This window comes from Platalea leucorodia (genome assembly GCF_965183815.1).
Source record: "Platalea leucorodia genome assembly, chromosome: 1".
NCBI classification, from domain to species: Eukaryota; Metazoa; Chordata; class Aves; order Pelecaniformes; family Threskiornithidae; genus Platalea; species Platalea leucorodia.
In genome coordinates, this window is record NC_138823.1 from 150,606,979 (window position 1) to 150,632,302 (window position 25,324).

The 25,324-nt window shown below is 40.0% G+C and overlaps 1 protein-coding gene across 8 annotated transcripts in view; it reads left to right on the forward strand.

The window, feature by feature from the left end:
- The first annotated feature begins 11,786 nt into the window (after positions 1-11,786).
- ACBD5 (acyl-CoA binding domain containing 5) overlaps positions 11,787-25,324 on the forward strand; it is a 34,685-nt gene continuing 21,147 nt past the window's right edge. For 4 of the 8 annotated variants that reach the window (XM_082322920.1, XM_082322916.1, XM_082322919.1 and 1 more), the window contains exons 1-6: positions 11,787-11,866; positions 12,101-12,283; positions 13,522-13,642; positions 15,184-15,256; positions 19,043-19,154; positions 19,283-19,315. In XM_082322920.1, coding sequence (XP_082179046.1) covers positions 12,208-12,283; positions 13,522-13,642; positions 15,184-15,256; positions 19,043-19,154; positions 19,283-19,315 — 415 coding nt within the window. In that variant the 5' untranslated portion in view covers positions 11,787-11,866; positions 12,101-12,207. Of the gene's footprint in view, positions 11,867-12,084; positions 12,284-13,521; positions 13,643-15,183; positions 15,257-19,042; positions 19,155-19,282; positions 19,316-25,324 lie in introns of those variants that run through there. The other 4 variants (XM_082322922.1, XM_082322918.1, XM_082322917.1 and 1 more) reach the window with 3 other exon arrangements.

Below are 25,324 nucleotides of genomic sequence, written 5' to 3' on the forward strand. Positions count from 1 at the left end.
CTTGTTTTCTCACAATAGCCAAAAAATTCACAGAAAACTGTGGACTACAGTCTACAATCATTGCCAGTTCCTCCTGCTCTGTAAAGGTCATTTGCTGTAGATCTCAAAAATCAAATCCTGACCACACACTTAACTCTTAGCAGGTTGAACCGATATATTGACCACTGCCATCATCTTATCATCTTGTAGAAATGGGATACTTGGCTGGGTATCATCATACAGGCTAATAAAGGGGGCAGGTCTTTTTTATCCTAGAAATTTGTTGAAACAGGTTCTCTTTTGAAAATTCTTTTGGTTTCCAGTGGAAGAAAAAACGTTTTGTCAAAAAAAATCGTGCTGAATATCTTTGCTCAAATGGCTAATATACATAATTTTTAATTATTTTCCTTGTGTGGCCTGAAAGGTTCCTTATCTCATTTCAGATAAAAGAATTCAGTATTCAAATGCTTTCTTGTTCTGCATTAGGCAAAGAGCAGCAAATCTGACATATGGTGCCTCATTCAAAGATATTATGTCTTCCTACTGAAAAAGCCTCATTTCAGTTACCTCTTTAAGTGTTATTTACAATAGCCTCATGCTATAATAGTCTATGAGAACAATAAAATTGCTATAAAGTGATTTTCCATTACAGTTCTGTGATGAATATAAACTACATCAACCTGTAACACAAGCCTATAGCTGAAGTTACTCCGTTGCTGCAGTCCAACGGAAAGCCAGGCGGTGCTGGTTCAAGTAGCAGCGAGTCAGTCACAACCCTGCTGCCTTCTGGCACGGTCACCACTGGCCATCACGCACTAGTGTTAGGCTGGTGGCTACTAGCCATTCCCTTGGCACATGGCAGACACCTGCATTTTCTGGATCAGAGTATCACTTATTTTACCCCTTAAGCAATATTAATAAGAGTTAGCGAATGACTATGAGAATATTGTGTATATCAGTAGAAGATATTAATAGGAAGGCCTAGCAGGTCATCCAGTCCATCTCTTGAAGATGGCAAAATTGTCCTGTGTACTTCATAGTTCAGCTTTTTATGCTCTCTAATTTTAAATGTCCCTATTGAAAACGGCCTCTAGCTTCTAATACATCAGCTGTCAGACTGTTCCACAGTCCGCTATGGTACTGCACAACTTGTGCAACGCTACGGGTGACATTGCCATATGACTTTTCACAGATTTGCATACAAATGTGCTTTTCAAAGGTTTACTGAAGCCACAGGGGAATATATTTATTTATAAGTGCCCAGGAATAAGGGTCACAGCAACAATCTAACAATTCATGTTTAATCCATTGCTAGGGCTTATTCACAAAATAGATTGTATAAATTATGTTGTCCGATGCATAACCATTTTTGTGTGAAAGTTTTTAATCAAATAAAAGGAAGTATTTTGTCTCAAAGTAGCTCACAAGCTACAAAAGATAAAATAAGCAAAAAGGCTTATTCATCATGGAATACGGGTTTTTCTGTTCAGGGTAATACCAAAACAATTATATCAGTTTCAAATTCATGCCTTAATGTATGTCAGCAATCTCACAATAGCAGGTTGGTTTTGTGTGTCTGCCCCCCCCGCCAAAGCAGATCTCTCATATCATTTGCCTTTTGAATTTGTGTAGGAAAACTTCAAAATAATGAAAGAACAAGTTTTGCCCTCAGATGGCATGTATTTATTTATTAAAGCGATACACTAGTTGTTTTACATGGTAGTGGCTAACACTGCAAACTGTATTTGATATAACTTATATTTCTTAACCTTCTCTGTTGGTTAGTTGGAAGAGCTTTAGTCACAAGAGCGTTTGTTTTCATATAAATCAGTAATGTGAAAGCTAAATTCAGGACACAAAGTCTCTGATTCTTCTGGGAAGTTGGTATGAAGAGTATTTCTTCCTTCTCACTATTCCTGACATTTAGAAATCTGTTTTGATATTTGATTATATTACTCAATAATTAATCCAGGATAATTTAGCACATCTTCTACCAATTAAAGTTATTTGATTTTGCTCAACCGTTTCTCAACATCATACCTGTAGAAAGGAAAGGACAGAAATCTGTTTACTATAAAACATACCGCCACGTCTATTATACAGGGAGGGCCACATTATATAAATGAAATCATGTCACAGCACAGTGAAAGAATTGATCCTGTTTACCTACCTAATCCAGATGTTTAGGACACACCTCACTTCTCTGTGCGTGTGAATGAATGAGCGTGTCTACCTCATAAACACAAAAGCACCAATAAAACAAAAAAGGGTACTGCAGCAGGACAGAAATACCTGTTACTGTATTGCCACAGGGCTTCTGCTCAGCTGCGGGAGCCTGGTTCATCACTACGGGACGGTGTAACGAACCCCGGTGACAATACCAACTGTGCCGTGACCATGGAGGTTTGCTAAAACATCTGCATCCATGCAAGAGGCTTGTGCTGGCACAGTTTTGTAGCCAAGGCTTGGCTATCCTCACACAGCCCCAAGACAAATCTGTAGCAAGGACTTGGTCAGCACCTGTAAACTGTTTAACTGAACCTGGTTTACTCTGGCTGAAATGAGTAGAGGAGCATTTATGAGAGCAGCTCCAGGGGCAGGGCAGAGGGCAGCTGTGGATGTGCCGAAGATGGTCACCTCTTCAGCCGTCTTGGAAGGAGCTGGCAGGGAATGTGTGAATGCAGCCTGTGTTCATGGAAAGAGGTTTAAAAATGTATTTACTTTATTAAAATGTCATTTAACTCTGTCAATTAAAAGGGAGTAAAACTTGAAAATTAGTAATTTGTGTCTGTTTTGCTTTTAATTCCCAGCCTTTGACTAAAGGGGGGATTCAGTTTCACTACAGAATGAGCTGACACCCTTGTTCTAGCACCATTCTGCTCTTTTGAATAGTGCCTGATCTGTAAGCTAATCTGATAAATGAAGACATTCTGTGCACACATGGTATGCATTTTAAAGAGCTTTAGCATGTTAACAAACTGCTCTGAATATGGTGGGCCCCACCAGGAAGCACATAATCTGAGGCACATGAGAAGGAGGTGCAGACCCGAGGAAGTAAAGATGGCCCATTTGGAATGACTGAGCAGGCACCATAGCGCTGCTTTCTAGGGTGGGCATGAGCCTTCGTTTACTTTTAATACAACTGTTTTAAATGTGTTTTCTCAAGGCATTCCCAACCCCTTTTCTATACCTCTTTTCAATAATGTGAAATATCCAGATTCATTGATTTGGGGACTTATCCTGCTTCTGTGTAGCCCCAAATTTCCCACTTCAAAACATGTAAGACAACTTCGTATTTTCAATATCTGAGGTCAAAAATGTAATCATTTTATCATTTTTGTGCATATTTATTCTGTTATCACAGAGATTCTTTAATGAAATACACCACAATGATGTTTTAGTGATGCAGATGACAGCATCCAGCAATCATGAAACTCCTTCACAATGATTTGGAAAATATCCATCTGTTAGTCCTACTGTGAATGCAAATCTGAGTCAAGAAATAAGGCTAATGGCAGGTGGCAGAAGAAAAACACAGGGCCAGAATTCTTGACAGTCAAGGGCTCCACCTTGTAAATGTACACAGGATTTGATTTTACTACTGCGAAATCAGTGGGATGCTCAGGATGTTGAGCTTGAACATGTGCATAATCACAGACTTAGTGCAACCGCTATTTTGTCTTCAAAAGACACGTATTTGGCCTGTGGTTACAGTGGTTTAGTCTCTGTATTGTGAATGTCTCTCGTTCCTTCCTCTGCCCCCCACGCAGTTTTGGATTTGTTTATGCAGAAGGAAGGGGAGCTGTGGCGGGAGCGGGGTCAGGCGGCTTGTGCAGCCGGGAGAGCACCCTGCTGCCACGTGAGCACAACCCACCTAATCCAGGGAGGAACGGGCTCTCCCAGTCTCTGCCTTTGACCTGTTTAAAACTAACATATTGCTTTTACCAACAGCTCATAATATATTCATCAATTTCATATATAACCACTACTTTATATATCATGTGTGTACAAATATATGTGTATATAGTTGGTCGTTGCATTGTTTCCTCTATTATAAACCAGAAATACACGTGTACTTTCTCCAAAGTTGATTTAACTATTTTTAAAACTTTTGAAAAAGGAATTCAGTAGATAGTGTCCACAGTACAGTTATCATGACATATAAATTTAGACTTTGGGATAGACAACCCTACTAATCAAAAGCTTTAGTTTTTAAGACTTTTTTGGTTTTTTTAGAACTACCATGCAAAAGAATGAGAAAGCACACCGAAAGCTAGCTGAAAAACGAACAACAACCTCCTCCTGCAAAGGTCAGAAACAGGATTGAGCTGCTTATAATGCATGATTTGCTAAGGTAGCTGACAGACATTTATCCCAAGGGTTCATACAAGTCGAAGGTAATCTGCAAAGAAATGTGTAGCTCCCTTTTTAAAAAAATCTTTAGAATTTCAGAGGCCCTTCCACCTGCAGGATTTTGAACAGTGAAACAATAAAATACCAGGAGAGTGAACAGAGCAACAAAAAGAGGTCTTTAATCACAGTGTTTAAAACCCATTTTTTTATTTACATTAAAAGGAAAATCAAGGGAAATCTAGTTATCTGCAGGTTCTAAATTTAGATCTTCTTAAATCAGCATGTACAGATTAATCACATCCAAGAGTTTTAAATGAGCCAGCAAAGAGCATTATGGACTGTTAATATTCATTCTCAGTCAGTTTTCAAACATTGGAGAAGTTCCAGAGCACTGAAAGAAAGCAAAGGTTGTGCCAATATTGAAAAAAGATATATAGGTATTGTAGTCCTATTAACTTAATATTGATCCCAAGTATATGACAGAATGACTGATAGGAGATTCCATTAAGAAAGAATTAAAGAAGGATGATTTAATTAATGCAAATCAATAGGAATGTATGGAGAAGTATACATATATTCAGGATAACTCAATATCCTTTTCTGTGTGAATACGAGTTTGATAGATAAATGTAACTGTGTTGTAGAAATGTATTTATACTTCTGTAAAATATCTGACTGCATAAAATTTTGATTAAGAAACTACAATAAAAATTTTTAAAATAAATTATTATTGTAACAGAAAATCATTATGGTGCATATTGAATAAAAAAATGGCTGCCAGACTTCAAATGCGGTCATAAAGGGTGTACCGACCTTGACTCCTTGTTGTTTAATTTATTTTGAGTAACCTACAAGAAAACAATAAAATCACTGCTGATAAAATTTGCAGAGAGCACAGTGATTAGGAGAGTGACAAATAATTAAAAGAACAGACTGACATGATAGAATAATCTGATAAACTAGTTGCAAAACCAGCATAACTGAATACAACCAAATATTGTTCCATCACTCTGAACAAAAGCTTTAAGAGTACACACTTATTATGTGGGTACTTAGCTGCAAGTAGGGTATGAGGATCCTGGGCTTTGAGGCCTTCATCCACCTCTACATCCAAAAGGGTCAATGAGTTCTGGACATACGAGTGAGAATATTGAGTTTGGAGAAGGCAATATCTCAGTCCTCTATTGCCTCTGACGTTAATACAAGTATTACTGCACCATTGTACCTAGCAGTAGTATCCATGATTCAAGAAAGATGTTAAAATATTGGCAAGACAGAAGAATGAAAGAATGAATTCACTGGAGTGAAAGCATCAGTGAACTGAATTCTAAGTAAAAGAAATCAAAAGGTTGCTTGATTTCTGTTTATAAGAATTTGTAGGATTGTTGGAGAACCCTTCAGGAGGATAATAGCTCTCTAATCCAGCAAACAAAGCGACAGAGAGGTTAAAAACTGATAATAAAAGCTAGGCAAACAAATAGAAGAAATAGAGCATATTTTCTTGTTCTGTTTCTTTTGTATGGCAAATTTGTTGTACTAACTTCTGATTTCAGGATGTTTTAAAGCAATCTACATGACACTGAAGACCTGGGCTCTTCAATGGGTACATCTTTGGTTAAAGATTTATAATGCCTTCCGAAACTGCGCTCTGCCCTCTATTACATTACTCAATGTGACAAACAGACTCCAACGTAACTGTTGTCACAGTGATGCGGCTGCCCAGCTCCCCGCTTAGTTCAGGGCTGCATTTCTATCTTTATCTGCAGCAGAGTGGCTTGACCTTTAAACACTTTTGTTTAGGTGCACACAAAGACTTCTGTGGATTCAATGATCATTTTTTATTTCATACAGCTTAATTCTCTGTTTCTCGGGTTTTTTTAGAAACCAAAGGTAATTTACTTTGAAAGCTATTCAGCAGGTTCTTTGATTTTTTTTTTTTCTACTTTTTTGGGGAACAAGAACTGACAGCTGTCTTTCCTCATTAACCTTTCTGGCATTTACAGAAGCTTTGATATTAAGCTTCTCATGCTGAACATATGTTACAGTAACCAGAACATTTTAGTGCAAAGGAAAGTAAAAAAACACTTAAGACAATTTCCTAAGTTTTCATCCATCTCATTTATTCATCCAGTAATTTTCTGCTTAAGAATTCTCAGCCTAAGAATGGCAAAAATGGCAAAACCCGGGAGGTTCTAATCTCGAGATGCTGTACGTTGCTGTGGTTCACCCGTTTCCCTCACCTGAATGAAATGGACAGGCCTTATCACCCCAAAACTCTGAAGCAGAGATGACTCCTGTATTTCAGTCGAGAAGAAATGATCTAACAGTACAAACTGAAACAGTTCCTGAATGTCAAATTTTTTCTCAGTAAAGCTTCCCAGATAAACTTCCTTGGATAATGTCCAGTACCAGACCTGACCTGAATAAGAGAGCAAAAAAGCTGTGGTTTATAGCTGGAAAAAGTGTCTAGCTGGCACTGACTTCTAAGGAAGTCTGATTTTTTTACTAAGACTCATACAGCAACAGAGCTGGGTACTTATGGGGATTGTAATGAAGTGGTGGTCCTGTGCTGAGACAACCAATTAAACTCAGTCTTAAATCCTTCTGAGAGCTTGTTTTTTGGAGGACTCACTCCAGTAAATCACGCCTAATCTGTCAGATTAGGTTGTTGAAACCCATTGACCAAAACCACAGTGGTATATTTTCTGCCTGAATAAATATCCAAAATGACAGACATGGGCCTGAAAACGCTTGAGTTCAGTTATCTTTGCCAGTTATATTCCAGGTTTTGCACACTGGTAAACATGTGTTATGAAAACATGTCCACAAAGTTATTTTTCAGAGTTGTTAGAAAGAATAATAACCTTCTTTTGCTAGAATTTTAAAAAAACACGCATAAACTAAGGGTGTTTTGGCTTTTCCCTTCCACATATTGAAAAAAAAGAAATCACAGGAGCTGACTGGCTATAAATATGCCATTGCATAAGCACATTAATATGATACAGTCACAGTATTTTGTTTGCTATTCCCAAGAGGCAAATTACACAAGGACAGGCTTCTAAAACTTTAGTGGCAGTAGTTGTGAAGATAAGAAACACAAATGTCAAAACAGAAATAATATACCAGACATTGTTAGATTTTTCAGAGTCAAATTCTATTCATTTGCGTTATGAAAATGTCTAACACCATAAATATCCCCAAATCAACCAAGCAACTCCAAATTTATATCGCTGTAAATGACAGCACAATTTGACCTCCAGATACTGTATTTTTTACTGAAGGGAAAAGAATAAGTATTTGTTACCAGCTGTCTGCTGCTGTTTTTATAATAAGACACAGTTTCCCATTGCTGCGAGATGAAACTACAAACTTTTCAAAGCTCAGTGCACGGCTGTGTAAGGGAACAGGAGTTTTTAAATGTTCTTTCTAGAATATGCGAAGTCTGAACAATTCTGTTACAACTATCTGCTGGCTCTACAAGAATAATACCTTAAGGAAATAAGGAAAACTGAACTTTATTACAAATTTCATAAAAGAAATGAATAGTAAGCTTGGAGGAAAAAAGAGGGGCTTAAGGCACAATATGGCACTGCATTATACTTTAGACCTACAAAGATAGGAACCTGTAAAAGGTTTTGACTTCATTAAGTACTGTATAGTTCAATGCAAAGTCAAATGCTGCTAAATGTCTTTGGAAGTATGATCATATTTTGTTCTTCAAAGAGCATTTTATGAAACGGATCTAAGCTTGTACTTTTGTTACTGCATCCTCTTTTTTGAAATATGTGAGAAGTGGGGAGGCATGGGGGGGGAATAAAAAATACGGCTCAAAATATTGATTACTGAATGACCTGAGATACCTTAATTGAATAGCTCAAAAGAGATTTGAAATGGGATATGTTACCTTTAATGCCTTTCACAACATGGAGCCTAATCCTTAGGCAAAGCAGCTGCCATTGATAATGGTTAAAAATAATCCATTACTTAATCCCCAGCTGTGAAATGAATCGGTATTTCTAGTTGAGTTATTAAGGGGTGTATCTGTTTTCCTCACAAGGAAACTTCCATCACCAAAATCATTCTTGCTTGTGTCAAACTAGTCCTTTGCCCAAAGGGCTTTTTGTGAAGAACGGGGATTGGCCTACACAGGTGGACAAACTTCAACTGCTGGTTTTGCCATATTCATGGTAGGCAAATAGTTCTCTTTCTCTGGGGCTGTTGATTTGGACACAAATATCCTTCATTATTTCATTAAAATCCTGTAAGCAAATCTCATTTGATACATTAACCTTTCTACTGTAGAAAACTACTCCTTATGAGAAGCTCTACCCTTCTTAGACAACATCTTTCCATTCTTCATCGGCATGTAGATTTGACTTAGAAATTGTAATGCTAATTTAGTTCTTCATAATTATGACTATTAGGTTTTAAATAATTCATCCTCCCTCTTTACTGGATTATATACTTCAAAAAGTAAGCTTTGCTAAAATTACATGCTCTTGGATCTGGTAGCTTACAGAATTTGCTCATAATGCATATGAGACTACAGTCTACTTTCTTAAGAATCGTTTAAGAATATTTCTGTAAAATGCACTGCTATGATTCAGATCCTTGAGGGAGCAATAGGCATAATTGGTTCCAGTTTCTGCTTTTCCCTTGCATAATTTAACTGACTCATTTGTCCCTCAAGAAAAATGAAGGTGCTCTTCGAGCTGGACTGGTGTGTGGCTTGGCACTGGAAGCAACTGCTAGAAAACTAAGGCAGATCTGGGATACAAATGAGAACAACATGAAGAGACAGTAGCAGCTTACACACAGCACAAAATGAGGATTGTAAGGTAGCTCAACACATCAGACTTCGATAGACTATCCTATGCCGTAACACCACTGGACTCGATAACCATCCCTAATCCATCTGTGAAGCATAGGTCCAAGATTGCACTCAGGACCTCGCTTGTCTGTCTTTTCTCCAGACATCCCCTAAGTGTACTCCTTCAGGGACTAAAACAGCATGCTTTCATAACATTTCCAGGAATGCCTCATATTAGCAATTCACAGGCTCTCCATAAGTAGTTTGTGAAACACCAAGTGAAGAGAAGTGTGAGGATGGCAAAGCACCCAGACGTGTTAGTGTCACAGATTCCACTCTGCCAAATCACACTGGTAGCAGAGTACCATGGCGTCTCCTCTCTCGCACCTCAACTGATGGGCATCACCAGGCAGTCTTTCTGTCACCATTCCCAATGTTTAGCTTCTCATACCTGGGATCAAAAAAAGAACAAGAGCTGGTCATACTTATGATTGCTTTGGAGACTGCTGTTGCAGAGCAATAGAAACGCAGCCCAGCTCAACACATAGATTATAATTAGATTTTACAAGCATGTGGCCATTCCCAATAGGTACTCAGCAGACGACAGAGAAACGTCATATAATTTTGTTCCCTAAAGAATGGAGTCTAGATCCTCAGCTTGAGATAAAGCTGCAGATCCATTCCTGGATCTCTGCAACAGATGAGAGGGTCTCCTTTATTACCAGTACTCCACTTTGATTATTGTTAACCCTACATGGAAATCACTGCAATGAGAATGCAAAATGTATACACAGGGACAGCTAATAGCCATGTTAATTAGTATTATATATGAGCATTTAAATTAACTAGTCATCTGTGATGTGTTCTCACAAGCTCACCGTGCTCAAAATTTGCCTCATTTACTGTTTCATCCTTGTCTCGGGGCATGATGGTACTGATTATTTTGGGTTACTTCAAGTGCCTCATTCTGGATCTGCAGATCTCACACTCTCACACATCTTCAGTGCAAAGAGGGCAGCTTCTGTTTCTGCGCACAGCCATTAAATAGGTTGTCATTTGCATCTCTTTTAAAGCCTACTTCCAGTGAAAGTCTGGGAACAGTCATTATAAAAACGCAGACTGCATTTCTCTTAAATCAATTAAAATAGCAAACGTCATTATAGATTTTCTCAGGTAACTAGAATTTACGCATCAGATGGCCTCACAAGAGGCCCTTAATTTTTTTATTACTTTTTTGCAATTAACTCCTTGCATGCTCAAAGAATCCATATTTATACAGAGACCCACTTGTCTTCAAACAAACACTTCCCTTTGATCTGAGCTTCTGTCATTCCTACCTTCATGGATAAAAAACCCAAGATAGATCTTAGTACATAGCTCACAAGAGCTTTAGAAATCTAGCACTCGAAATGAAAAATTCAGAGAAATTCATCTGTAGCATTCACGTGAGTGGAGCAGTGGTGTTCATAACATGGGCTGATCGTTTGCCCATGTGCAGGGCATCCTATTTGAACACCTCTGGAAGTGTCCGCTTCTCTCCAGCAAAGCTCTCCCCTGGCCAGCTGGCTGCTGACCTTGTGGAATGTACTAGCTCAGCAGAGCAGGGGCTGATCTGCTCTAATTCCCTCTCTCTGGAGCTTTTCTTTCCCACCAGAGGGCATATACTGTGAGCACACAACGGCCTTCAGAGGAATTTGAAATATATATTGTGTACTAGATAAATGAACTGACTTGAACGCCAAGATTTTGTACTCAATTCTATTCAAAGGGGCTATTAATTCATCCTGTTGCTCACTGGGTAAATTATTCCACTTGCTACAAAAGCAGTTGGTTTAGCATACTTTTGTTTGACTTCGTAGAGCGCTGGATGCACAGCGCTTTTGAATAAGGCCATTCATTTATTTAGCTACTGAGCTAGCTGGTGGTACTGTACTGGCATTCACCCTCATCGCCGAATACCATGGAAATAGTTACTCCCCGGCTTCTAGGCTTTTAAAATCTCATGCCTAAAATTTTAATGTAAGTAGAAATCATTAAAGCTATTACAAAAATATGTGGCTACAGTGGTAATTGAGGTGAAGTGTGTGGAACTAGGTGTGGGTAGGAGGGTGGCTGTGAGGAGGGAAGGAAGCGGCAAAGCAGACTGCCAGGGTGGTGGGGGATCTCCTGAGGATAACCAAGGTCCATAAAATGGGTGGGACATGGCATGTTTTGAAATGTTCATTATCATGTAATTGTAGCTGCACAGGCAGGGAAGAGAAAGGGTAGGAAGAGGAAGGAAGCAGAGAAAAAGAAACAAGGAAAAAAATGGAGAAAAAAGAAAAAAAAAAGAACTGTTTCCTCAGTCCACACGGGAGACACGCCCCGGGATCAGCAGTTCAACGGGCCGCAGGGTTGGACCCGCCATCACCCGGAGCAGCTCTGGGAGGCCCCGCGGACAGGCGGGCCCAGGGGCTCCCCCTCGGCCTCAGCCTGGCCGCCGGGGCAGCCGGCCGCCTCCGCGCAGCCTCGCCCTTCGCTGCCAGGGGCCTGCGGTGGCGGCGGGAGGAAGAGAAGGCGCGGAGGGGGGACGGGCGGCGGGGACACCCGTGTGGGGCCCGGCCGTGCCGCGGGGCGGCCGAACTACATTTCCCGGCGTGCCCCTGGCGGCCTCGGGGCGGTGCGAGGGCAGGGGACGGGCGCCGCTGCGGAGGCACAACATGGGCGCCTGAAGCCGGGGCGAAGGTAGGGGTGGGTGTTGGCCGGGCTGGGGGCGTCGTGGGCCGCGCTCGGCCTGCGGGGCCTGGCTGGTCCGAGGTGCTGGGCGGGCTGGGCCCGGCCCGGCCCTGCCGGAGGGGGAGGGCCGGGGGATCGGGGCGGGGGCCGGGCCGGGCGCGGCAGGGGCCGGGCACCCCGCCCCGCTGCCGCCGGGGGCTGGGTTCGTATGGCCCGGCGCCTCTGAGCCCCTCTCCCGTGCAGTCGGCTGCAGGCGCTGCGAGGAGGGAGGCTGAGCTGAGCCCGCCCCGCCGGACGCGGCCCGGCGGCCGAGCAGCAGGCGGCGGGCGGTGAGGGGACGGGACGGGGACATGGCGGAGACCGGCTCCGTGCACGCCACCAGGTTCGAGGCGGCCGTGAAGGTGATCCAGAGCCTGCCCAAAAACGGTAAGTGCGGCCGGAGGCGTCGGCCGGGGGATGGCCGGGGGCATCGGTGCGGGGCCTGGCCGCCCGCCTGGCACCTGCGAGGCGGGCAGGGCCCCGGGGGAGGCGAGGCCCCGCTCCTGCCGGCGGCCGCTTCCTCCGGAGCAAGCGGTGCCGGGGCAGGGGCGGCGGCGCGGCCCGCCGGGTGGCTCGGGGCAGGGCAGTGGGGCCGCCCTCCCTCAGCCCGCGACGGCTGGAGAACCGCTTGGAAACCTCGGTCTTGGTGCTGCCGTCCGCCTCGCCTGAGAGGCGCCGGCTCGGGGGCTTCCTCGGGCAGGCGCCGGGAGGGGAGGCCGGTCCGCCGCCCGCGGCGCGGGAAGGGCCTCTGCCTCCCCGGAACCCTGAGGTTGGTTTGACGGCTTCGGAGCTGTTGCCATGAGTTCCCTGTGCTGAAAAAGTTAACAGAACGGAAAAGCAAAAAAATCAGAATGCATTTTTTCAATAAGAGTAACAGGGGAAAAAAAAAAAGTTGGTTATTACATACATCGTTAATTCTGGTGTAAGTAAAACTGGGTTTGTTGAGGTACTAAGATAAAGGTCACTATAAACTTTTCCTAATGATGAGAATTGAACCTCAAAGTATTTGATTTAATGGATTGGTTATGAATCTTCCCTGCTAGCTGTTACAGTTTTGTATTCACATTTCCTACCCCTACAAAAGTGTGTTCCACAAAGGAAGAAGAGAAAACAAAAACAGGAGAAACAGTGAAACTTATTGAAAGTGCTGTCAAATATCCAAAGTAAACAAAAACACTGGGTTTGTTATGTGTTGTTTTTTTGTTTTTTGGTTTTTTTTTTTAGTTTTGGGGTCTTTCAGTAAATTACTGTTTGTAACAGTAAAGTGACTTGCAAGATATGTTGTTTACTGGGAGCTAAACCTGTCCCTTTAAACTGAGTGAAAGGACACTTGGTTTATGTTACTTATTATTCTTTTCTTTTTTAATTCTAATTGTGGAATCTGACCTTAGGAGTAGTAAAGGTTATAGTCCCTTAAACTCAATCTGAAACTTGCTGTTTGTAAAGTAAATATTGTCAGTGGTGCTGGTTCATGGTAGATGAAGTAAAGATGTTCTCTGTTGACTTAAATTGTACTGCTGTCAATCAGGCTGTAACAAAATGGAGGCTATTTTCTCACAGAAATACTAAGCTTATGTTAATATTCTTGATTACAATTTAATTGTATTCTAAAATGCTTTCACTAGGTTCATTCCAGCCAACGAATGAAATGATGCTCAAGTTCTATAGCTTTTATAAGCAAGCAACCCAAGGACCCTGTAACATTCCACGACCTGGATTTTGGGATCCGATTGGTAGATATAAATGGTACCTTTGCATGATCTGTTGTTGTGGGGTTTTGGTTTTTTTGTTTTGTTTTGGTTTTTTTTTTTTTTAATGCTTGGAGTGGAGATGTTTAGAAGAGTGGCTCTTGGAGAAAGAGTTTAGTGAGTTTATTTCTCTCTTAAAAAAAGAACATTCACAACCTTTGATGTTTGAATTTATTTTCTGTCTTGTGTTCCAGCTTTCTAGCTCAGATAATTTATAACTTCTCAGAGTTGCAGGTGAAAACATTCCCTCAGGTTCTGCAGGTGGGCAGGTTTTTCTTGGGCAAGCACCACCGTGGTACCTCTGCAGTGTTTATCCCATGTTGTAGAATGAAATTGTAGGTGCTCTGCAGAATGAGTGATGTGAATGAGTGTCTGGAACTCTTCCTTCTCAAGTTTTTATGTATGATGTGAGCCTGAAGTAAACAAGTGCTCATTGACAGCCGTTGATACAGCTTCAAGCTTTTGGGGGGAGGTCTGGTTTATGTATCTTTCTGGTTTGTCTGCTCAGTGGCAGGACTTCCCACTGTCTGTATTTTCATTGTGCTGGGAAGACTTCTGATTCACCAAATTGCCAAGATCTGTCTGAAAAGCCATGTGAATGCTTTGTTTATTATATTTTAATAATGATTTGTCCTGAAGAACAAGTATTATTGGTGTCTTTATGGTCATGGTTGTCTTGGGATCTGTGAAATGATTCCTTTAACTTCCCCCCTCCCCAGTCTCCCCAAGTCAGGGTGAAGGGGGTGTCTTTGCAGAGGACTAGGGCAGTAAGCTTTTACCCACCTGGTTGGTTGTAGCTCCCACCAGCCTTGGGGTTTTGCTGTAAGTAGGACAAACACTCTGGCAAGGGGAAGGGACAGTGTCAAATCAAGTGCAAAACTGAGTAAGGAAATGTCTTACTCCAGTCTGTGTTCTGACAGATTCCTTGTGCAATACTAATAAATTTGATTGAGTTTTGTCTTGCAGAGTTGGAGAGGGTGAGATTTTTCTTTTTTTTTAGGTGTTTTTTTTTTTTTAGCTGCTGTGGTAACTGAGGGCAATGATTAAACTATTTGCTTACTAGACTGATGTGTCTTTCCCCAGTTGCTGAACTCAAAAAGGACAGATTTTTCTTGTAGCCTGTTCTAACTTGCTGGCGACTGTTTGTAAGTGCTGGCTGAAGTGTCTGTGCCTGTTCTTTTTCTGCAGCAGAGGGTCTTAAAAAAAAAAAAAAAATCAGCCTAATCAAAAGTGAAATGAGTGTGTCTTATATCTGGTCTTGTTAACAACTTACCAGGTACAAGATCATAGCTGGTCAGTGGGGAACTCTTCAGTCCCCAGGCTGTTCAGTTTGTTGCTTCTTTGTTGATGTACCACTATGTTGTTATCCTAGCAAATTATATATTTGGATTTAAAAAAAAAAAAAATTGTGAAGTGTTGTTGCGTTTTATTTGCATCAGAGAAACTGTGGGCATTACATAACTGACCTACTTAAGGCCAGGCTGAAAAAATCCAGTAGGCCCTGAAGAGACTGAAGATGTGTGCGGCTTTCTTTCCTAGGGATGCCTGGAGTGCCTTGGGAGACATGTCCAAAGAAGAAGCCATGATAGCCTATGTTGAAGAAATGAAAAAGGTAAGTTTACTAATGAGTGGAAGGGATCTTCTAGAACAAACGTTCCAGAAATAAATTAGGGAACATGAGGAGATTCTTGTTGACTACTACGGCCAAAGCTCCAAATGAGGTATTCCCTATGTGAACTGTTATATTTCAGTACGATACTGTGGGGAGAAGAAAATTATGTAGTTCCTTCCAAAGCTATAGAATTTGGATTGTTCTCAGAGAAATATGAGAGCTCTAGCTGCTATGAAGCTTAAATGACAGAGCTAAAAAACCTGAAGTATTGAAATCATGGTAAAGGGAGCAGTGGGAAAAACAGTGGAACTTAAAGTACAACAAAAGAAAAGCTGATTTACTGCAAACTGCCTCAGTTCTCAGAGTTGAGAGAGGGAGGTGATCCTTATCTTGGAAAGGAAAAAAAGAACCCTCCAGAGGGACTTCAGGAGCAAGTCTCACTCTCATGACTGGAGACATGAATATAATCAAATATGTAAACTTAATTGTCTTTGATTTTTCAAGAAGAACTCAGCAACCTGAATTTTCTGTACTTGTCATGAAAATATTCCTTGTATATTATAGTTGCAGTCAAACAGTTAGAAGTGAGTAATTTGGTCTGTCTTTTTTGGAATAGATGTGTAACTTGTAGACAGTCATAGTTACTATATTAAGCAGGAATTGCAGCATTAACTAAAGTAAACATTCAGAATTAAAGTTTCTTGTCTTTTTATTAACAAACCCTTTTCACTGCAGTCTTTTCACTGAAGGTCTTCTAGGTGGCCTTTCCAGTTTAAAGATTATTTATTGTCAATCTGGATAAAAGTATAACTGTAATCTATTATTATAATGAGATTAGCATCAAGGAGAGAAATTCTACTCTGAATATACCTGCTTTTTTTCCTAGGCCACTACCTTGACATTGAACTCTTAACATGTTTAATGATTGATACAACAAAAACTTACTAGGCAAGGAGCTGGATTCTGACTACTGTTCTTTTTCCTACCTGTAATTTTGGTAATTTAGTTCCTGCTGGTATTACTGTAGCTGCTTTAAAATGAAAAATAAACAACTCCAGAAAATGCAGAAGGCCAAATATTATTCATTTGGTCAAAAATCCCACTAAATTTTAATAATTCCTTTTGAATGCATGCAGCAAGGTTTAGTGCTTCATTTCAAATCCTGGATTCAAAAATGTGTTAATACTTCAGTAGAGAACCTAGTTTTTTTAATGCAGTTATTGGTTTGGTCAGGACAGTAAAACTAAGTGAAACTGCAATGTTTGTTCTAAAAAAAAAAACCCAAGTAAGCTTCCTGCGAGGAAGTCTATTTACTTGACCCTAATGAAGCACAAATATTCCGCCTCTGTACAGATTATATGTAGGGATTGGAGAGCAAATGACTTCTTGCCTTGCTTTAAAACCGGGGAATCTGTTTACCTTGCTTTGGTGCTGTTTCAGCTCTCACATTTGAAATACTAGCTTCAGCTTTTCCAACCCGATTGGTTCTACTTGAAATGTCAATGGAAGTGCATTTCAAATGGATCCACTGGGTTGTTCTATCAGCACATACTGCACTAATCCTTGTGGTGTTATTGTGGGCATTCTGCTGTTGCTGCATAGGTATCCCTGTCTAAGGGGGTAAAAACACTTGTATACTGGTAACAGAACTGTGTTTAAGGATGTCTAAGATTGCCATATTCCCCTCCTGCCCCTGGGGCGTGTCCCTAGCATTTGTGCTAGGGATACATTGTGTATACATGCAACAGATAACCCTGTCAAAAAAGACTTTTATTGTAAACTTGTTTGGTGTGCTTTTTTGCTTCATGTGGTAGCCTTGAAAATTGCAGCTGTTGAGGAATGTGTCTGGGTGAGGTTTTGAGGTGCTGGTGGGAGATGACAAAACATGTCTTGGTCTTAGCTAAGATGAATCTGAACTGAGCTCGGGTGCATTTTGTTTAAGGTTAATTTATCTTCCAAGTAGCATTTCTGAAATTTTACATTGCAATACTGTTTAAGCTAATTTATTTATACTTCAGATATATTGTTTTGTTATATATTAGAAATGAGTGATATCTTAGCATAAAGAAGTGTTGACACTGTATGCTGTTGTAATTTAAAACAAGAGTCTTAATATATGAATTGTCTGACATCCAAAGAAAACGGTAATTCAGGATACATAATAACTTATTTTGCACTTTCAAATTTTAAGATTGCATATTCTGCCTAGTGGCTATATAAGTAAGTAATTGATTTTGTTTGTGGAAGTATTTGCTCTCTTCTTTCTCACGTAAAAGCTAGCAGTTACAAACCTCTTACTTTAACAGAAACTGTGCAGTAAAATTCTAAGAATTGCTCCAAGTTGCAGAGAGTATTTTGCGGTCTGTTTAGAATAGATGAAGAGCAGTTATGTGTAGACATCATAGAAATGAATGTATGAAACAATTTACAGTGCAGCCTATAGAAGTAAATACATAGCAAATACAAGTGTTATTCTAGAATAGGTTTCTTGTTTCTATCAATGCTACTGGAGTTAAAAATAAAAAAAAAAAAAAATCACAAAACTTTCCTGTCACTGGTTCATATCCAGCTCCGTATCTGAGCACTGAGCATTCCTCTCTTAACAGACATGGAATGAATTATATACACTGAATAGATCAGAGAAGTGGCAATGAAACTGCAGTTTGATAGGATCATTGTCCCTTGGTATCCTTGATTGGCTTGCAAGTGTTGACTTATTACCCCCTAGCCTGCCTGGAGCTCCTGCTTTGTGAAGTAATGCTGTAGCTTTTGCTTGTACTGCTTAGTGATGTGCTTGGTGCTTTTGTGCAGCATGTTCTGTGGCAACTTGTACCTTCATCTGTTGCTTTCTTGGTGCTCTTCTGGAGGAGGAGGTGTACTGTAGCTGTTAGTTAGCTTCTACCAGAGTCTTTTCCTATAGCTATTGACTGTTTCAAAAAATAATTTAAAAAGTAGAGGATGAAAGAAGAACAAAGCTATTGGCAAAAAGCTTAGTTGAAAGGACTTAAACTAGAATGGGACAATAATATCATATGCTTTTAAAATAATAATCAATTATTGAATTTCTTCTGTTTAATCTATTTTAGATTTAAGATTTTACATTCCTATCAGATGATCAAAGGTATTGGTTTTGTAACTTAAAATGAAGAAATGTTTGTCAAAGAAAGAGCTCCAAATGACTTCAAGAGCAGAACTTCATTCTAGTTTGCTTTTCTTTTAAGTATGTCTTTGTACTTTCCCAGTTTTGCTGTATTCTGTCCATTTTGTTGTTTGAGTTTAGATGGACCCGGTAGGGCACTTTTGATCTGTTCCTTACATTCCGTTGAAGATGGAAGGGTTTGACAAATACGAAGAATGCTCTAAGAAAAAAGTCTTTCAGTTTCATCTTCTCTGTGGGAAGACTTGTCTATAAAATAAATTGCACTAGATAGCAGCAGCCTGTTAAACTTTGAGTTGGTTGAGTTTGAAATTGCTGAAATAATGGATACCAAGGTCGTCTAATAACATGCTGGGGCTGTCCTTTAGTGTTGGCAAATGCATTAGCTCTCCCATCTTCACCTAAAAAAAGTTAATACAACTAGTTAAGATTCTTGTTTGGTAAATTAGTTTTATGTTGTTTTCCTTTAATTTAAAAAAAGTAAAAAAAAAAAATCAGAATAACGTGTTAAGTGACTTAGTGAAATGTTGCTGAGTTTTACAATGACCAGCAGTTTCTAAAATCAGTTGAAATGAATGAGTCATTGAAATGCTGTTTCATAAGATGCTTCGTATTTTGGACTTGTGCAGATTCTTGAGAGTATGCCAATGACGGACAAAGTTGAAGAGTTACTACAAGTAATAGGCCCGTTCTATGAAATAGTAGAAGATAAAAAGAACAGAGGATCTGACCTAACCTCAGGTTCGGACAAATAACTTCCTTTATACTACTAATAATCACAACTCCAGATTCTTTTGGCCTTGTTTTCTGTAAATGATTTTAAAGCTAAACATTGCATCTTTCTGTTCATTCTCTTTACGCTATGGCAGTTCGAATGGAGAAAGTCTCTAAGTACTTGGAAGGTAGGAATAATAAATTATGTATAAGTCCATCTTTTCCATTGTTTTGGTGCTGTAGTAACTTCCTGCTAACACTTGTGACTTCTGGGCTTGCCACCTCATTAGGCTGGGTTTTGTTTTATTGTGCTTTTGAGGTACAAAACAAAGTTAAACCCAGGAAGCTGCATGTTTAGTACTTGTCTACAGGCTTTTTGAGCTGCTGAAGGAACCCTCTTCGTGAAAAAAGGAGAGTATTTAAAAGAAACAAACAACCTTCCCAACCAAATCTACTTTCTGCCTTTCCATTAATAAAGGGAACAGCTAATGTGTACTGATAGATCCTAATGTAGCTGTGGACTATTGCACTGCATGCAGAGTTGGTAATCCAGCTCTGTCATCTGATCTACAATTAAAAAAAAAAATCCACAATTAAAACCCATGCTTTTTTAATCATGGTTTCTCTAATACATACAGAATATAAGATGGGTTTGTGAATCTTTCAAGTTAAGTTTTCTGAGGCTCAAGTTCATGAAGGGAATATCTATTTAAACATTTTAAGTCTCTGACAAGTGGCAAACCTAGTGGTGTCATAGCTGCATAAAAATCCATGTGGTGATTTTTGTTTAGCAATACTATTGTGAGAATGTTTTGATAATAACAGTTATGTTACAGGTAATGTGTTTATTAGGTTGTAATAAAGGCTTACAGTTGTTTAAATCTGGCTTAAGGTTACAGTTAAAAATTGAAATGTGACAGGGCAAAACTTGAAATAGTTTTTAAAAAACAAACCATTGCACAAATTAATTGGTTTAATGTGTTTAAGAAGTAGGAATCAGCTGGTTAAGTTGCCTTTTTTGTGTGGCTTTTTTTCCCCTACCTTAAAGGAACATAGTTTTGATTTTCGTTTTGGTATCAAGTCTCAGAGAAACAAAGTGGGTTTTTTTGTTTGTTTGTTTGTTTTTGTTGTTTTGTTTTGTTTTTTTTTGAGGAAGGGTAATGGAAGAAGTTTTTAAATGGCCATTTTGAAAGCTGTGTGACTTTTTCTCAACTAAAATTCTGTATGCTTCATGTCTGGGATTTAATGAGCTTGTCTGACAGCTGGATTGACAAGCAAGATTGTTAGAGTATCAGTAGATTCAAGTCAGTGATCTGTGTAATAAGGATTTACTGGGACTCGGTGTCTATTGGCACAGTGCCAAAAGGCACTTCTTAAAAAAGTGACTTATCTAGGCAAACAGAGAATCATGGAAGTTAAACCATACCTGTTTCAATAACAAATCTAGCATACTTGTTTTTTAAAGAGGCAGCTTAAACATAAGGCAGTGTAAGTAAAACACAATAGCAAATTTCAGCTTTATCTTGTTGTGTCAGTGTTGCAATAAATCTGGTGATATGTCATCATTCCTACGGTTTAAAGCTCCAACATCTAATTATGCCACAATGAATTAAGACAGAATTTCAACAAAGTCAGTTGTATGTTATAACTTTACAATTGCATTTAAGACTTTGAAACCCTTTCTTCAGCACTCTTACTACTTGCCTGATTAAAAGTGAAGCTGAAAATGATTGTTATTGTTTACAGTACAGGTCTCAAAATATTTCACAGAACTATGGAGGCCTAGTACCTTCAATCTTCCAGATACATGCTAAAGAATAGAACCAATCTGCCCAAGTCTGTGTTTGAGATAGTGTAGACACTGGTGACAGTACTGTTAAAAATTGATAGCTGGTTATGTTTTGATTGTGTTAGTTCCTCCAGTCCTTTTTCTTCGCCTGCCCCCAAGCCCCTGCTCTCTGTAGTTTCTGGCGTGGAAGGTGTTTTTTCATAGGCAGGCAATTGGTGTGTTCCAGAAACTGGGGCCCTTCTCTTGAGGCTCTTACTTCACACTGTACTCCCCCCATCTTCTGGCCCATTCTGTTTTGAGTTTGCCTTCCATTCTTCTTCCATCAGATTTTAATCTGTATGAAGATAATTATCTAATTGTTTAAGAATTGCATGCTGCTTCCTCAAAATCAACAGTGTTCTTGAATTAGTTGAAGAGACTGTCTGGGAGTTCAGCGTGCATCAGCTATGGCTGGTGTATCATCTCTAGCAGATTGGCCTCAACAGAAAAGTGTAGCCTTTTAAAATTGAATTTCTACTCCTTGTGGTTTCATTGAAAATGTTAAATACAAACCATTGAAATACTGTCTTCCTGAATCAATAGAGCTTGTGGCTCTCCTTAATGAAGAACACTGAAGGCTGACATGCCAGCATTAAAATGGCTTTTAACATCTACTAGACAACTAGGACAAACTTGCTGGATCCATGGGTTACAAATATCCAGACTTGGATGCATTGGTAAAGAAAGGAAAATAGAGAATTCCCTCCAATAGGCTGAGCAAATCTGAGGGGTATTTCAAAAGCATGTAACCTGGGAGTGTTTTGAAAGCTCATCCTGCAGCTGTGTGACAAGCTTAGGTTCTCTGGCAAGTTCAGTGAGCAGTCTCTTTCTGACAGGTATGGAGTAGTTCTTTACAGAGAAAATTATTGACAAATTATTGTCAGGTACTTAAAATACTAGACATCAAAGAAGAAAGTGGGCTCTTAGTCATCGTAGCGCTGCAGAAGAGAATAGGTAACTTGCAGTATTACAGAAGGACCATTTTGTTTGCAGCTGCTGGAAGGGTAGGGGAAGACTGTCAGGTAAGGGGGGGCCTGCTTTAGAAGAGCAACCTTTTAACTTATTGCACTTGCTAATAAATGCATAAGAAATCTGATGTCCAAGTCAATGCTAAAAAGACAAAGAAGCTTCAAAATACTATTGCTCAGTGAGTTTGAAATTTTCAGAATGGGCTTTCCAGCTTTCTTGTTCTTATACCTGAAGAAGCCGAAGGTGGGCTAGAATTGGCACCCTACTGATCTGACACTGGGTGAAAAATACCAAGAGTTTTGGAGCCAACTCATCCTTCTGAATGTTTCCTTGAGAATGTTTGTGGATGTTTTCTTTTTTCTGAATGTGAGTAAATCCAAAGAGGGGCAAGAAAATCCTTACCTGACAGGCCTGCACTAAGTTATCTCGACAACTAAGCAAAATACCTGGAAATTGTTTGCAAGTTCTTCAGTAGAATTTTCCTGTGTACTCTTTCTGCTTTGTGACAAAGCATTTGATCTGTTTTAAAATCCTACTAAATAAAGATGACCCTTCACCTTTATGCCGAATGGTAGTAGTCTTTGTAAGCCTTTGTGAAGACTAAATGTTGCCTCCAGTAATGACAAGTTATGCACTGCAGAGGCTGTGGAAAGTTTCAGCATTATAATACTCCTAAACTTAGTCATCCTAATGAGCGTTTCTCTCCTGAAAACTTTGCTGCCAGCTGTATTGCAGTTGCACCAGATGAAGCCCTGTTGAAGCAAGGTGTCTTGTGCTGCTGCACATGCTGGCTTTGGGCGGTGCTGATGGCAGCATGGCATGTTTACACTAGGAGCCCATACAGGGCACTGCTTCAGTAGCAGCTTGTGTGAATGGGACAAGTTGGCCTGGCTCACAGGCAGACACAGCTATTTAACAATTTGCTCAGTGTCTTCCTGCACTGAGTATGGGAACTAAGTTTAAAAGATGATACTCACAGGTCTGTGTGCTTTTAGAACAAGCAAATACATGTAACCACTTCTATTTCAAAGGCAGTAGTTAGTACAGGACATAAGTAAGCTTGGAGGAGAGGATTGTACTTGAAAAAAGTGAGTCTGTTCTTAGTTATTACTTTCCAGGTAGAAACACTTATTCTAATTCTTAAAATGCAATATATTTTCCAACTGTGCTTCTGTAGATTGCATATGATTAGTTTGTCTTTTCAAATATTTTTATTTTCTCAAAGAGCTTCTCGTGTTATTTTCAACATCTTTGCTTTGTAATGGAGCATTTGGTGGCATGCTCTTCCTGCTTGTGTGTGGGCCTCTTCTGTGAAACACCCTCAGTTTGCTTCATAAGCTCACTTTTTTGTTTATGTTTGACTTCAGATATACTTGCTAAACTGATTTCCTTCCTTCTCCTTCCTCTCTTCCTCACTACGAGTTTTAAGGAACTCAATGGCTGTGAATCTTCTTAATGCTTTGTAATAAGGGGAAAAAGAGCTAAAATCCTTGCTACCCTGAAATTGCTGTGCTTTAGTAGGATATGTTGAATGGGTGGCAGCACCACAGCTGAGGTGCATTAAGGCAGGGCAAGCATGGGGCAGGAGGAGCTGGTGGGTGGGTGAGAGAGGTTATTAAAATTCTGTCCTTTAAACTTTTTCTCTTCTTCTAATTTCCGATGGTAGGTTAACAGCTATGATCAAGGTTACTGATTATATTCAGGGAAGCTAGTGTGAAACTTACTGTACAAATATTTTTGTTAATATCTCAGTAGTTTAATAGTTGACCTTCAGAAGCATCTAGAACATTATTTGCTGTAGAATGGGATTATTATAGGATTAAGGGCTGGGCCAGCAAGTGCAGAAGTCAGTGGAGAGTCTCAATGAGATGTGGATCAGTGTCTCAACAAGCTGTGGCTTGTCCTGTTGCAATATATACCTGCTTCAGGCTTTCCAGTTCAAATCTGAGCCTACTTTGATTCTACTTCAAACTGATGGTTTTATGCCAGTGCTGCCTAATGATGTTGGAAATTAGGGCAGAGCATCAGTGTAGCTCAAGCCTGAGGGTATCAACAGCTCCTCACTCATACAGAGTAATAGAGAAAATACCACCACAGGGTGAGCAGCAGAGTATCCAAATGTGAAAATGTAAGAATAAAAATTGTTTCTTTCAAAGTGGAGGGAGCTAAGAGAAGCTTTCTTCCATGAAAAGAAAAGCCTGTCTGTATTCGGTTTCATGCTGGATTGAATCAACAGTAACAGTTTTTGTGCGTAATTGGTCATCGGACCTGTATTTTTTTTTCCTCCAGCCAGGCAACAGTTCCCTGCAAAAGGGAAAATAAGTTGTCAAAAGCTCTTTAGGTTTTGAGAATCTAGCGGATGTACCCACTTGCGATAAATTGTTGGGAATCCTTGGGAAGACAAACGCCATTGCTCTGAATGTCTCCCCTTCCCCTTCTTCCCCCAGCTTTATATGCCGAGCATGGCGTCATACAGTATGGAATATCCCTTTGGTCAGTTGGAGTCAGCTGTCCCAGCCATGTCCCCTCCCAACTTCTTGTGCACCCCCGGCCTACTCGCTGGTGGGGTGGTGTGAGAAGCAGAAAAGGCCTTGTCTCTGTGTAAGCACTGCTCAGCAGTAACTAAAACATCCCTCTGTTATCAACACTGTTTCCAGCACAAATCTAAAACAGAGCCCCATACTGGCTACTATGAAGAAAATTAACTCTATCCCAGCCGCAACCAGCACAATATCTTACATTTTAGAAGTGTCACTTGTAGTTAAGATCTTGTGATGAGAAAACTGAAATATGGATTTCTTGCAGCTCTGCTCTACAAAGAAGAAGTAGTAGACAGAGGTGTATGGGAGGCTGAGGAAGAACAGATGTAGGTAGTTGTATCTTGATTGCTCTCAGAAAAGTGCCCAGTGAGCATGGGCAGGTGTGTCATGCATGACTTTGTTACAGCAAAAATAATTACTTTAATCGTAGCCTCTAAGATGTGTGGAAAAGCCATCTGTGAGGCTGTGTTTAATATGGGCATTGTAAAAGGCTGTTCAGCTGGTAGGCTTGTAATAGGTGGCAGGAGAATATAATCTTAATGTTATTTCCTGTTTATTTTTTTTCTTGTACAGGGCAAAACAATTTTTGAATCAGGCTATGTTGTTATAGACCAGAATTTCTGGACTATAGGTGACTCAGCAATATGGTTTTCTATTGCTTTCAAGCGTAATTCAGTTTTCTTTATGGGGTTCTGAGTTCACTGTGTTCATGTACTGTATTTTCTGGGACAAAACTCAAGAGTGTAATGCTCCTCTCTACTTGCTATGCAAAATAAAAGTTCCAAATGTTGACTCTATCTCTTCCACACACAAGAGCGCTTAGCAAGTCCTGCTCATTCTCCCAGAGGGAAGTAGGACCA